Source organism: Myotis brandtii, unplaced genomic scaffold (genome assembly GCF_000412655.1).
Source record: "Myotis brandtii unplaced genomic scaffold, ASM41265v1 scaffold140, whole genome shotgun sequence".
NCBI lineage: Eukaryota > Metazoa > Chordata > Mammalia > Chiroptera > Vespertilionidae > Myotis > Myotis brandtii.
Window position 1 is genome coordinate 1710111 of NW_005355000.1, and position 14829 is coordinate 1724939.

At 39.5% G+C, this 14829-nt stretch overlaps 1 protein-coding gene across 4 annotated transcripts in view; it reads left to right on the forward strand.

Annotated features, from left to right (window-relative positions):
* The window catches only part of SLC25A26 (solute carrier family 25 (S-adenosylmethionine carrier), member 26), a 155397-nt gene that overhangs the window by 9247 nt on the left and 131321 nt on the right, over window positions 1-14829 (forward strand). For 3 of the 4 annotated variants that reach the window (XM_005860796.2, XM_014535233.1, XM_005860795.2), the window contains exons 2-3: window positions 8098-8254; window positions 12112-12221. In XM_005860796.2, the coding sequence (XP_005860858.1) occupies window positions 8098-8254; window positions 12112-12221 (267 nt within the window). The remainder of the gene's footprint in view (window positions 1-8097; window positions 8255-12111; window positions 12222-14829) is intronic. The other variant, XM_005860797.2, reaches the window with a different exon arrangement.

Genomic DNA, 14829 nt, shown 5'->3' on the forward strand with positions numbered 1-14829 from the left:
GTCCTTCCGCCCCGACGCCGGGAAGAGACGGGGAGGGGCCGCCGGACTCCGCGTTCTCCGCACGGAGACCGTTTCCCTACGTAAAAGCTTCCATTGATGTAACTGCACTGGAGAACTTGGTGTTATATATAGGAATATAGCAACAGAACCAGACACGCGCACCCAGGTCGCGCAGAGCCTCTGTCCCAGACCATGTTGTCGTGTTCTGTGCTTTTTCTCAGTCTCGGAAAAATGACACTCCCATTCATTCATTCATTCATTGTATAATGAATCTGGTTATTCTGCTTCCTGTGAGACAGGAGTGCTTGATTCCTTAGAAAACAACTAGAATCAACACTTACCTAAAAAAGGAACAGTCCTTTAATAAATATTTTGAAGCCTCTCGGGGCAGGTCCAGTAGGGGATTCTGGATATGGCAGTGAGTACGATAGAGATCGGCTCGTTGTGAGAAGAAAAAAAAAACTTTCAAAAAGCTTCTCACCGAAAATGGAGGCCCAGCGGCGTTTCCTCGTTTAATTACCGAGTGTCTGTCGCTGCGGGTGTTGGCGATAACCCGGCGAGCAGGTGCCCCCGCGGGGTCCGGGGTGGAGACCAGGGAAGGGCTGCGGGAAGGTGATGCGGGCAGGCTGGTTGCACTGTTCCCCGGGAGGCGGAGGGCGGGCGCCGCAGCCAGACTCGCGGGACGGTGGTTTTCCATCTAGATCTGCGGAGACTGTAAGCTGGGTCTTAGAGATGCAGACAAAGGAGTGTGTTACCACTTTCCAGAAGTTTTCCTGTCTAGCCAGTGAGATCTCAGTAGTGGTGCTTTTTGTTTTTTTTTTAATCCTCACCGGAGGATATGTTGTTCGTTGATTCCCGAGAGAGAGAGAGAGAGAGAGAGAGAGAGAGAGGAAGGGAGAGGGAGAGAGAAACACCAACTGGTTGCTTCCCATATGGGGCTTGAACCCGCAACCCAGATTTGTGCCGTCACTGGGAATCGAACCCACGACCCTTGGGCGCACAGGCCGACGCTCCAACCGACTAAGCCACACCTGCCCGGGCAGCAGCAGTAGTTCTGACAGACAGCGTTGTTCTAGGAACTGGGGTGAGCTTTTTACACGCATCGTCTCAATTAATTCTGTCGTAGTTGAAGTCTTATTCGAGTTTTCCAAATGGCAGGACCGAGATACAGGGAGGTTAGAGGACTTGTCCAAAGTCACACAAAGGAAATGCATTTCATGTAGGTCAGTGCTGGAGAACAGATTCCAGCCCTAGCAACGTAGCCTGGGATTCCATGCCCTTAGCTGCTCCTTGATACTCTCTCTGGAATTAGGAGCAGCTGCTAAAAACAGGTTAGTGCCCAAGTTAACAGAACAACAATGGTTTTAAATTTTACTAAAGTGTACACATGTTGGAAGGTATGCTTTTATTTTTTCATGTTACAAAGGTTGAAATTTGGGTCAAGGGGTACAAGTTTCAAGGAAGTTAGGTTTTTTTGTTTTTGTTTTTTTTAAAAATATATTTTATTGTTTTTTTACAGAGAGGAAGGGGGAGGGATAGAGAGTGAGAAACATCAATGAGAGAGAAACATCCATTAGCTGCCTCCTGCACACCCCCTATTGGGGATGTGCCCGAAACCAAGGTACATGCCCTTGACCGGAATTGAACCTGGGACCCTTCAGACCGCAGGCCGACGCTCTATCCACTGAGCCAAACTGGTTAGGGCAAGGAAGTTAGGTTTTATTCCAACTAAAGACATCATTTTATTTATTCAACACACAATTTAACTGCCATGTATTCTGGACACTGTGATTACCCCTGGAGATACCATAGCAAACAAAACAAACCCAAAAGATAAGTACTCTGAGAGAAATAAACTGAGGTGGAATAGAGATGGAAAAATATTGGCGAACCTACTTGATTTTTTATATTTATATTTTTTCATTCATTCGTTTTTTTAAAATCTTTATTGTTGAGAGTATCACAGATGTCCTCCCTTTTTCTCCCCCCTGCCACCCACCATCCGGTTCCACCTGCCCCAGGCCTTCTCCACCCTATTGTCTGTGTTCATGAGCAATACATATATGCATATACTTTCTTTGATTAATCCCGACCCCCCTTTCATCTGAGATTCGTCAGTATGTTTCATGTTTTCATGCCTCTGGCTCTATTTTATTCATAAACTTGTGTTTATTAGATTCCACATATAAGTGAGATAATGTGATACTTGTCTTTCTCTGACTGGCTTTTCCCACCTATATAATCATCTCCAGGTCCCTCCATGCTGTCTAAAAGGGTAAGAGATCCTTCTTTTTTACAGTTGCATAGTATTCCACTGTGTAGATGTACCACAGCTTTTTTATCCACTCATCTACTGATGGGCACTTGGGCTGTTTCCAGATCTTAGCTATTGTAAGCTGTGCTGCTATGAACATAGGGGTGCATACATTCTTTCTGATTGGTGTTCCAGGATCCCTAGGATATATTCCTTGAAGTGGCGTCACTGGGTAAAATGGCAGTTCCATTTTTAATTTTTTGAGGAAACTCCACACTGTTTCCCACAGTAGCGACTCCAGTCTGCATTCCCACCAGCAGTGCACGAGGGTTCCTTTTTCTCCACATCCTCGCCAGCACTTGTTGTTTGTTGATTTATTGATGGTAGCCATTCTGGCAGGTGTGAGGTGGTATCCCATTGTTTTAATTTGCATCTCTCTGATGATTAGTGATGAACATTTTTTTCATATATCTCTTGGCCATTTGTATGTCCTCTTTAGAGAAATATCTATTCAAGTCCTTTGCCCTTTTTTTCAATTGGATTGTTTGTCTTCCTTTTGTTGAGTTGTATGAGTACTTTCTATATTTTTGAAATTAAGACCTTATCAGATCTGTCATTGGCAAATATGTCCTCCCATACAGGGTTCCCTTTTCATTTTGAGGATGGTTTCTTTTGCTGTGCAGCAGCTTTTAGTTTGATGTAGTCCCACTTTTTTATTTTTTCCTGCCTGCCTCTTCTTTCTCTCCTCTTGAGTACCTCACTATTTCACTGACCTTGTAGTTCATCTACTCACCTGGCTTGTTCTACCATGAAACCAAAAACATCCCTGCCATCCTAAGCTGCAGGTGAAAGGACTTTGGCAGTGTTGGTGCTGTGCAGTGAAAAGTACAGGCCGTTCTTTGCATGGTAGTGTAATGCTGTAAAAATGAAAGTGCAAGTGGAATCATGCGGAGTGGTCTCAATGATGAGAAAAATGTTAATTTAATGACTTAACACTTCTTGTCAGTGTTAAAAATTAAAAGCTCTCTTGTCGACTGTACTTGAGAAATGAAAAAATAGATGCTGTAATTTAAAACATGTAATACTCTCAACAATAAATATTTTTTTTTAAAAAAGATTTTGTTTCTTTGTAAAAATGTATCAAAATAATTTGAGCAGTACTTATTGTCTAGTGATATAACTTATAATTCAGAACAGATATCTTTTCTATGCTTTGGCAGGTGTGTGTGTGTGTGTGTGTGTGTGTGTGTGTGTGGTGGCAGGGGAACAGGTGGTCTGCTGGCTTCAGGAGATAGCGGCCATAGGAAGGGCATTCCAGGTTGAGAGAAATCCAAGCAGGAACACAGAAATGAGAAGTTTCAAGACGTGTCAGGAGAGGCTCAGGTTCATTAGAGTGAAATGAAGCCTGACAGGTAGCTTAAAACCAGCCCATAGATCGAGGTTCTTAGTTCCCCTTACTGAGTGCCTATTTCATACCAAATGTAACCAGTGAGTTAGGATTTATTTTATGAGGGATTTTGAATAGTTTTACTTTTATATGTTTGCAATACTCATAGCCAAATTTGAACAATACAAAAATTAACAAGATAGTAAAAAGTCTCTTCATCCTGAGTCTCTTTGCACAGAGGTAATAACTTTTAGCAATTTAGTGTGTCTGCTTCTGGACTTGTAACTACGCATATACAAAGAGTTACACATTTCTTTGAAAGGCAGGATGATATAGCATATATTGCTGCACAGCTAAGTTGATTAACTTAATAATCTAACACGTTTCTGTGCCAGTGAGTCCAATTGACCTCATTCTCTTAAAGGCTGTGTGGCAACACAGTACTCAGATATACAAACTGATCTAACAAGATTCCTAGATTTAGGTTATTTCTTGCTTTTTAGTTACGATGCTATAGTAAATATTCTTGTATATTTATGCATATCTGTGAGTGAAATATATATAAAGAAAATAGCTGGATCAAGGGTTTTATAATTTAAAATTGACATTTTACCAAATTGTCCTTCAGTAGGCTATAATAATTTGTTTCTCTTTATAGTGCCCATAACTTCATATTTTTAATTTTTTCTAGTTTAATTGGGGAATTGTCTTAATTTGTTCTTATTGGGTCATTAATGATGGGGAAGCATCTTTTCATAACTTTGTTGGCCATTTATATTTTTCTTTTGGGAATTGCTTGATCCGGAGTTTTGCAATTTTTAAAAAATCTGCTGTACTTTTTTAAGGTTGACTTGTTGTACCCTCTAAAATATGGGTAGGAGCCCTTATAATCATTAATTCATACATTCTTCAAATAATTGAGTGCCTGCTGTGTGCTGGTGCTGGGAACATATTGATGAACATGACAGGTATGGATCTTACAGTGTAGTGGGACATACAGACAATAGTGGGATGCTCAGTTATAGAATTAAAATTGTGATTAGCCCTAACCAGTTTGGCTCAGTGGATAGAGTGTTGGCCTGCGGACTGAAGGGTCCCAGGTTCGATCCCAGTCAAGGGCATGTAACTTGGTTTCGGGCACATCCCCAGTAGAGGGTGTGCAGGAGGCAGCTGATCGATGTTTCTCTCTAATCGATGTTTCTAACTCTCTATCCCTCTCCCTTCCTGTCTGTAAAAGAAAAAAATAAGGTTTTTTTTAAAATTGTGATCAGTATTTGGAAACAAGGGGGTCTAATCCTAGACCTGGGGATTAGAGAACAGCTGTGTAAAGTCCAAGAAATGAGGAACATCAGATGACTTGGAGGAAAAGAGCTCCGGGTGGAGTTAGGGTGGAGAGGTAGAACTTCCAGAGCCTTACAGGATTTTGTTCTTTGTCCTGAGGCTGGGGAGAGTTTGGAGGACAGTGGCCAGATGAATTGAAGTTTGCATTGTACAAAGGTGACTGCCATCAGGGTGGAAGTGGCAAGGAGCACTGCAGGGCGATACATGGGGAATGGGGAGGAGACAGATATCCAGGAAGCAGGAGCAGTGAACAACAAGCTTCAAGTCCTTGTGGAAGAAAACCCAAGAATGTCAAGGACAGATGTTTCCCAGAGAAGCCACGTTAATATTGGGGCGGAGGGGCATTGGTTCTTCTTAGCTGAGGTTTAGGCCAACGGCCTATGATGGTTTGCTTAGTTAAATTAGACAAGTGGTTTGGTTTTATCCTAATTTGGTTTTAGCACTGATTTTTCTGTTGTTGCGCAGCCTCCTTTTGAGAAATAAAGGTTTTATAGCAAGTAATTTTGACTTTTATCAACTCCCAGAGTAATTTCAAAGCACTAATTAGACACTTCTCTGCAGCCTGCCAGCACTTTTTGTGTTTTTTAATTTGAGGTAGAGTGTGTATTTTATCTATGTGATATCAAGGTCGCAATAAATTGTTACGCTGTACTAAGGCTTGCTGGTTGCCTGAATTTTATTCTATATCTTTGGATTTTTGTTTAGTTCTTAAATTACCATTTTCAATGTAAGCTACCATAAATCTTGAAACTAATCATTTGCCTGAGAACCTTTATGATAAATGATCAAAAATAAAACAAAATTCTCAGGCTAAAAAAATAAAATAATTTGGTAGAGTTTCTTGTAATTTAACTGATGTTGGCATGTATATTTTGTATATAATTATGAACAAAACAACACTGATGTAAAATTATAAGCACTACTAAAGTTTTTGTTTAAATCTTAAATATGTCGCAGTGTGGATAAATATATAGGTATTCTTCCTGCTTTCTGTTACCTGTTTGTTTGCATTGTTGTTTTTCAGTCTTTTGAATTTAAATGCCATTTGAGCCTCAGAAGTTTAAAATCTGCAGAAGCAGTTAGTAACTTTTGATTTATGTTTCACTAGTAAGTAGATTGAATCTGGTCATTTTATTCTCAGCAGATAAGAATTCTGATGAAGGAGGATCAGAGATTCAATGCATGCAAAGTAGCATAAGAGAGCAAAAGTGTAATTAACTTATTGATTACAATTGAGGTGTAGATAGCAAGCACTTTCTGAACCTTCTCCTAAGATTAAAGAAAAAATTGTAATGAAGTGCAGAATGTTCTTAAGGAATGCAGTCATATCATACATTCTCAGCAGAATTAGCTCTTGAGCTTTGAGAAAATAAAGAGGCAGGCAAGATATTTTATTTACATACTGAATTGTGTAAAATGTTTCAAAAATAAATGAGAAGAAGGTTGACTTTTTAAAACTTTCCTATGGTACTTGTGAACCTTTTCCCATGACTTAGAAAAGGCTACCTTTTATCCAGAGAGAAATCCCATGTCATTTGGCATTCTTTTACTACCACATGTGATTCTCTACCAGCACATCTCTGCTCTTTGGGGGACATCTTTTTAGGTCCTTCACAGAGGAGACTTTCATGGTCTTTGAGGTTCTGTTGTGTCTTTCAGGCCCATCATATAGGATAGTATTAATGTTTCGGGTAATGTGCTTTTCTAGTAGAAACTAATTTTTAATATTTACCTATGCTAGTTAATGATTGGATTTCCCATCAGAGCAATTTCTTTTTTCCAGTGATCTCTTGCAGTGGTTTTGTTGTGAGTGGTAAGTAGAGCAGAGTGTTTGCTGGGTGCAAGCTCCTGAGCATTTTGTAACCCAAAAGGTGGAAACAGCTGATCGTTTCGAACTTTTCCTGTATGTTTGAATAATACAAATTCTTCTTAGTCTACGTTTTGGAATATATAGATTTTTTAGTGGATATTTTAACCTTTTGAATAGGTAATATAGTCACGTGGTTCACATTTCACGAGATAGCAAAAGTTGACAATTCAGTGTAAGAATTCCTATGTAGGAGCCACAGTGAGTTTCCTCTCCACCCTCTTCCATCTGCATAAACTGGTTTCCATACGCATCTTCATATCATCCTTTTAGACCGTGTGTGTTGACCTTTCTTTGACACTGTGTTTGAGTTTATATTTTTTGAGTATCTTTTTGATTTGACTGAGGTGTAACCAGTTTTAAAATACTCTCCATATGCTCCAAGTCCTCATGAGGGTTAAACTTTTTGAAGTGCAGCTTTCTATCCCTAAGCAACATGGTTTGCTTAGGGTCAGGTTTTAATGTCCTCTAGGAATTAGTTCTATTTCCCCCCATTTATTCACTTAATTAAAACATTTATCAAGGACTTTTCAAATATACACAAAATAGCAATCCTTAGATATGTGATTCTTAAAATAGGGATCTAGATTCACAAGACTCATTACCTGTTTAAAAATAGAAGTCTCAAAAAAAAAAAGTCTTACTGCAGATTTACCACTCATTGTTAAGAAGACAAAAATATAACATTTGATCTGATATGGAAATATCTCCAAGATAAGTGAAAAAAATAAGGTTCACCAGAGTGTTTATTGTATACACCTTTTATTTTTTTAAAAAGGAAAATAAAATACATATTCACATTTACTTGTATACGTCTAAAGTAACTTTGGAAGGATGCAATAAGAAAACAACCAAAGTAGGAACAGGGAAAGAGACTTTGAACCATGTGAAAATATTAAAAATATAGCACAATAATGGTTGTTTCCCCAGGAAAATCTCTAGATTTAGGTAGCAGGTCTTTTGACAATACCAAATTTATTTAGAAATAAATTGTAAAATTCACTTTAAAGAGAAACGTTTATTTAAAAATTTACAATTTGAAATTATAGTATAATAATGGTTGTTTCCCCCTGGAAAATCTCTAGATTTAGGGAGTAGGTCTTTTGACTGTGCCAAATAGTCCATGAACTGCCAATTATGAGAAATATGCTTTAAAGACTACCTTCTTATCCCTACCCCCAAATGGCAGAGAGCTTATTTTATTGTAACCTATTTTCCCTTTTCTTCCCCCACCTTCTTTTTTTAAAGGCTGGTGGGGTAGCAGGTGTCTCTGTTGATTTGATATTATTTCCTCTGGATACCATTAAAACGAGGCTGCAAAGTCCCCAAGGATTTAATAAGGCTGGTGGTTTTCATGGAATATATGCTGGCGTTCCTTCTGCTGCTATTGGATCCTTTCCTAATGGTAAAAATTGTATTGGTATTCTCCTGCTATAAAGCCAAGATAATAGGATTATTTTCAGAATGGTGGGTGGTGGTACTACATACAGAATTTCTTACTTGTTGGGACTTCTGAATTTGTTTTCCATTCATTAACCAATTATTTTAATCAGCTGTAGATCCCATTACACTGTATTTATAATAGAAAAAATATGAGCAATCTTTTAAAAATGGTTTTTGTTATTAACATTTCCACTTAGAATCCTTAAAGTGTTCTAACATTAATTGTGATGCCTTAGAGCAGTTTCTCAACCTTGCCTGCACATTGAAATCTCTTGAGAAGTTTTAAGAATTACTGATGCCTGTGTCACACCCAGAAGTTTAATTGGTCTGGGCTTTGCAAGGTTTTAGTAGCTTCCCAGGTGATTCCAGTGCGAAGGTGAGTTTAATAGCTGCTGCCTCGGAGAGTCTTCTGAAGCCGATGAATCTAAGAGGCATTACGCCTTTTTTGTCTTCACGGAATTGCTCTTAGTTGATGCAACCAATTCTGCTAACCTCCTCGATACTCTCCTCCCAGTGTCTTGCTAAAGTCACATTATATGATGTATGGCCTCTTATTCTAGAATCAATATCATCTGTTTTACTTAATCCACTTGTTGGTATACTGTACTTTTTTCAGATATTTACCTCATTTTAATTGTTTATTGATGTTTTGTGTGGCATTGGAAAGCAACCAAACAAACAAAAAAATCACCACCACCACACACACACAATTATAGAACCTCTGCTGTAGGAGATTCTTAAATCCTGGGGTTCGATTTCTTTTTTCTCAAGATAATTTATGAGAAATTCTTTCAGGTTCACTTGACATTTAACTGTCCGTCTGTGTCCCCACGTGAGCACAGCATTCACATAGAGGTTTGTGGTGCACGGACAGCACAGTGTTTGGTTCCTTTGTTTCTTTTCTCTTCCCCTTGCTCCATCAGCCCTGAGACAGCAAACTGTTTTGAGATTACCCTTGAGTTTTTATTTGTCGCGGTGCTTCAGTAATTGATGATAGCATGTCATTGTTGAGCACCCAGTCAATGATAACTGTGTGTGTGTGGGCGAGGGGCAGGTTCCTAAATTTGACCACATTGCAGCCCGGTGATCGCCTGGGCCGATTTTGTGAAGTCCTGTTGCCTGTGTCCTGCTTCCAGTGATCTTGATTTAATTGATGGGCTGTCACCTGGGAGTTGGAAGTTTAAATTAAAAAAAAAAAAATCTCCAGGTGGTTTAATAAGCAGACAAATTTGGGAATCTTTGAACAAGGGAATTGAAAGGCATACGTTACTAATGTACCTATTACTAGGTCCCTATCTTTTGTTCATCAGTTTTTGTTTTTAATCCTCACCAGAAGATATGTTTAGAGAGAGGGAGGGAGAGGGAGAGAGAGAAACATGTGAGAGAGAAGAACATCAATGGGCTGCCTCCCGTATGCGCCCTGACTGGGGATCTAATCCAAAACCTAGGCATGTGCCTTGACTGGGAATCAAACCTGAAACCTTTTAGTGCATGGGATGATGCTCCAACCAACCGAGCCACCTGGCCAGAGCTGTTATCATTTTTATGGTATCTCCATCATTGTCCTAAAGATGTCTTTTCCTTACAGATTGCACCTAGGAATCACTGTTGGTAGGTGTAGCATGGTCCATAGTCTGCAGGGCACATGGTGCTCCATTCATCTCACAGCACTGGTTTAGATTCTTGCCATCAGGAGTTTACGTACAGAATATGGTTTCAAATTTTTGTGTGTGTGATAAAGTGGTGCTCTTGCCAGGCCCCTTTATTTTTTATTTTTTCCATCCACAGAACATTATTGGATAGGAGATGCTGCCTAAATAGTGTCAGAGTTTCAGAAATGGTCTTTTTGGTTTTCTGTAAATTGTTGGTGAATTGAAATTTTCTATGTGGCACTTTTTTCTTTCTGTTGTTTTTGGTTCAAGTCCTAGTCTGAATAATATTCAGTGGTGTTGGGGCCAGTTCCTCAGCCAGGGACTTGATCCCTCTGGGTGTAGGAAATTGGAACAATACATGGGTGACAGTAGGTAAGTGGGACATGCGTTATTATGAACAAAGTAGCCCAAAACTGGCTCATCAGTGGCAACTTATGTACATTAACATAAGCAGGGCATATAAGGGTGCGCTTGCGCAGTAGTATATTGCTCCTGCTGAGTCATTGCCCTCGTGCATGTGTAGGGCAAAGGGGCCTTTAACATGGTAATACTGCTGTGTCCTTGGCTGCTCGCACGTGTATGGTGAGTAGGCCTTGAACCTCCAGTGGACTCTGGTCAGGGCCCGGCAAGTGGCTGTAGCCTTTTTTTGAGAAGATATTCTGAAAGGGTGAGTTGTTGGGGACGGAGGGGACTGAAGGTCGAAAGAGGAGACAAAAAGACCTGATTACGGATCCCTACTCCCTTTAGAAGGGAATGTCGTATGGTGAGTAGGCCTTGAACCTCCAGTGGATTCTGGTCAGGGTCCGGCAAGTGGCTGTAGCCTTTTTTTGAGAAGGTATTCTGCAGGGGTGAGTTGTTGGGGACCGAGGGGACTGAAGGTCGAAAGAGGAGACAAAAGGCCTGATTACGGATCCCTACTCCCTTTAGAAGGGAATGTAGAAAACCCATAGCAGTGGTTTTTTTGTTTTGCTGGTTTTGTTTTTTAAGAGCTGCAAGAGGCTGTAGATATCAGGTAGCCCACCCCCGCTTCTTTGTTGTAACTTGCCTAGAGCCTCATTTGGAACCTTATTTTGCCATCATTTCCAATTGGCAAGGGCTTTCTTGGGTGTCACCCAGGAGACTTTGGGCTTACATTTCTAAAGGACTTGGTCTATCATAAAAGTAGCAATATGGTCTGACCAGGTGGAGGTGGTTAACCATGAAAACCTGGAACTTTTAGCAGTCTTTCTCCCTTCTCCCAGAGGCGGTGGGAGGGTGGATTGTGTAGCAGGTGGAGGAACTGTTCCAGTTGTATTTTAATGAGTGGGCTAAAGGAATGAGTGTGTCTCCTTAGGAACCACCAATGGAAACAGGGACCTGTGTTGACTATATAAAACTGCTTTCATGGGTCTTTGCTCTTCAGGGGACAGGTGCTTCCATTGATGTGCGTTAGTTACCAGCCTGAGGAGTGTGGACAACAATAAAGCTTCACTATCAAACTCCTTTCCTGTGTGTTTCAGACTTTAATGTGACATGTTCAGATGTCTTTCAAAAGATGAATTTGTCTCTCATTTATTTTCTGTGCCTTATCTTTTGTGAAAGTGATGAACATGCTTTGGTTCTCGATACATGGCAGGCCGTAAAGCCTCTGCAGCTAGATCAGTGCATGGTGATAGGAGTAGCTGTTAGAGATTTTGATTTCCAGTTTTAATTGTTTCCTTGATGTAAAGTGGGTTGATGTAGTAAAAAGGATCCATGGTTATTTTGAATAAACAGCAATAAAATATCATTAGATATTTAGTTAGTTATTTAGTTATTTATTTAGTTAAGGTTTATGTTTGTAATTTTAACCTGTCTATACTGATTATTTTATGTTTGTATAGGGATATTTTATCCCTTTCTAGAAAGCTTACTAAAAATGTCAAGTGATTTGTTAGTACAAAATGGTAAATACTAGGTTATCTATGAGGCTCCTTTGGGGCAGGTATCATGTCTTCTGCATTTTCATAAGTCCAGGGTTGGGCATATAATATGGGTTTGGTAAATTCTGCAAAAGTGAGGAGAGTAGGGAAAGAATATGTGTTTATTATTTTTATCTTGTTATGTCATAATTTATTAACAAAAGTTGTAATTTTTTTGACAAACGTATTTGCTGACTTTGTGAAAGACTGGCTTGTTTAAATTTCAGCTGCTGCCTTTTTTATCACCTATGATTATGTGAAATGGTTTTTGCACACTGATTCATCTTCACATTTGATGCCTGTGAAGCACATGTTGGCTGCCTCTGCTGGAGAAGTGGTAAGTAACGTATATAAAATACTTCAGAAATATAATTATGCATGTATCTTCATATATGCACAGTCTCTATACAGATATTACTTTATTTTTTAATGAAATAAAAAAGACAGTATTTTTTAAGCTATGAAAGTTATAAATTTTAATAAACGTAAATGGGTTAAACATGATAATTAAAAGATAGACTCTACATAGGATGAAAGAAAAATTCAGCTGTGTGCTATATGCAAGAGACAGACCTGAAACAGAAAGAGTAAAATTAAAGAGGGAAGAAAACATCCATGCAAATTGTGGTGGCTTTGTATTATGTCAACATAGAACTGAGCTGAAACTCTTTTTCCCAGAACTCCCTTTCCAGGACGGTTCCAGGTTAGGCTGACCACAGGAAACATTTGTACAAGAGGTGTAAGGCGGAAGTGAAGCAGATGTGTTTATGCTCGGAAGGTTGGTGTAGGGTCAGGCGTGCTTGCACTTCATACACCTCCTCACTGACCTGGGGACTCAGGCAGCTGCTGTAGCTCCCTTCAGCTTCTCTGCATTCTGAGTCCAGAGGTGTGGGCACTGTGGTGAGGGTGGCAGCTTGTACTGCAGGTCACTCTCATCAACTCAGAGACAACGTGAGGTTGTCCTGGATTTCCCCATATCACATCCCTCTTTCCTTTCTGATCCCCTGCCCTGTGACTTCTGTCCCAACACTACACATAGGAGTTACAGTTCTACATAAACTGCTTACCCAGCTCCCACAGTTACTGTTCACATTCCTATAACCTCCATTCTTATCAGTCATAGTGGTTCTACTTCCGATCCACCCTGCCTGATACAGAGATACTAACTGGAAGAGCTGATAGAATAATGTAATACCAGACAAAACAGGCTGAAAGCAAAAACCAAAGAGAACATTGTGTAATGACACAAGGAACAGTTCTCCTGAGAGATGTAATGAACCAGAACCTGGACTAAATAGCCCAGGCTCAAAATATAAAACAAGAATTTCCAGAATTATAAGGAGAAATGATTAAAAATGTAATCTACCTATCAACACAACAGCAAGATTGATCTAATAGCTATGTATAGAGCTCTGCACCTAACAAAGATTATTAATTTTTATGAAGTATACTTGGAATATTAATTAAAATGTATAACCCAGTACTTCACAAGCAACTTAAAACAAATAGTGTAGAGACAATATCATTAAATCATTTGGTTGCTGATTCTAATGAAGAGGTGTAAGGCGGAAGTGAAGCAGATGTGTTTATGCTCGGAAGGTTGGTGTAGGGTCAGGCGTGCTTGCACTTCATACACCTCCTCACTGACCTGGGGACTCAGGAAGCTGCTGTAGCTCCCTTCAGCTTCTCTCATTCTGAGTCCAGAGGTGTGGGCGCTGTGGTGAGGGTGGCAGCTTGTACTTCAGGTCACTCTCTTCAACTCAGAGACAATGTGAGTTTGTCCTGGATTTCCCCATATCCCATCCCTCTTTCCTTCCTGATCCCCTGCCCTGTGACTTCTGTCCCAACACTACACATAGGAGTTACAGTTCTACATAAACTGCTTACCCAGCTCCCGCAGTTACTGTTCACATTCCTATAACCTCCATTCTTATCAGTCATAGTGGTTCTACTTCTGATCCACCCTGCCTGATACAGAGATACTAACTGGAAGAGCTGATAGAATAATGTAATACCAGACAAAACAGGCTGAAAGCAAAAACCAAAGAGAACATTGTGTAATGACACAAGGAACAGTTCTCCTGAGAGATGTAATGAACCAGAACCTGGACTAAATAGCCCAGGCTCAAAATATAAAACAAGAATTTCCAGAATTATAAGGAGAAATGATTAAAAATGTAATCTACCTATCAACACAACAGCAAGATTGATCTAATAGCTATGTATAGAGCTCTGCACCTAACAAAGATTATTAATTTTTATGAAGTATACTTGGAATATTAATTAAAATGTATAACCCAGTACTTCACAAGCAACTTAAAACAAATAGTGTAGAGACAATATCATTAAATCATTTGGTTGCTGATTCTAATGAAGTAAAATTGGAAAGCAATGATAGATAATCTGTCCATCCCTACCATGGGCTTACAAAACTATCTGACCTTCTCTCTCATAAATAATTCATGAGCCAAAAAAAAGAAATGATAATGTAAGAGATAAAATATTTATAATTACAAAATAATTCAGGGTTATTTTTTCCTAAACTAACACAGAGGAGAAGGGAGCCAATAACATTTTCCCACTTTCCTTACCCACTTACCTTTCTCTCAGCCCTGCTGCCCAATACTAAGGGACAACCTCTGTTAGAATTGTCTCCATTTATAAATTTCTGTTCTTTACTATTGTTGTCTTTAAAACACACAGTCTCGTGTTTATGCTGCCCCAGCCTTGTGGGTAGGAGTGGACAACAAAGTGGAGAGAAAGGGTCTCCTTTATGAACCTTTTGTTATTTTATCAAGTAACTTTTTTTTTTCTGTTTTGGAAAGTAGTGGTATAAATTAATGTTAGAAAATTTGGAAAGTGAATCAGTTTTTATAACATTTACATGAAAAGTAATTATATATTACTAGAGGCCTGGTGCACAAAAATTTGTGCACTCGGGGGGG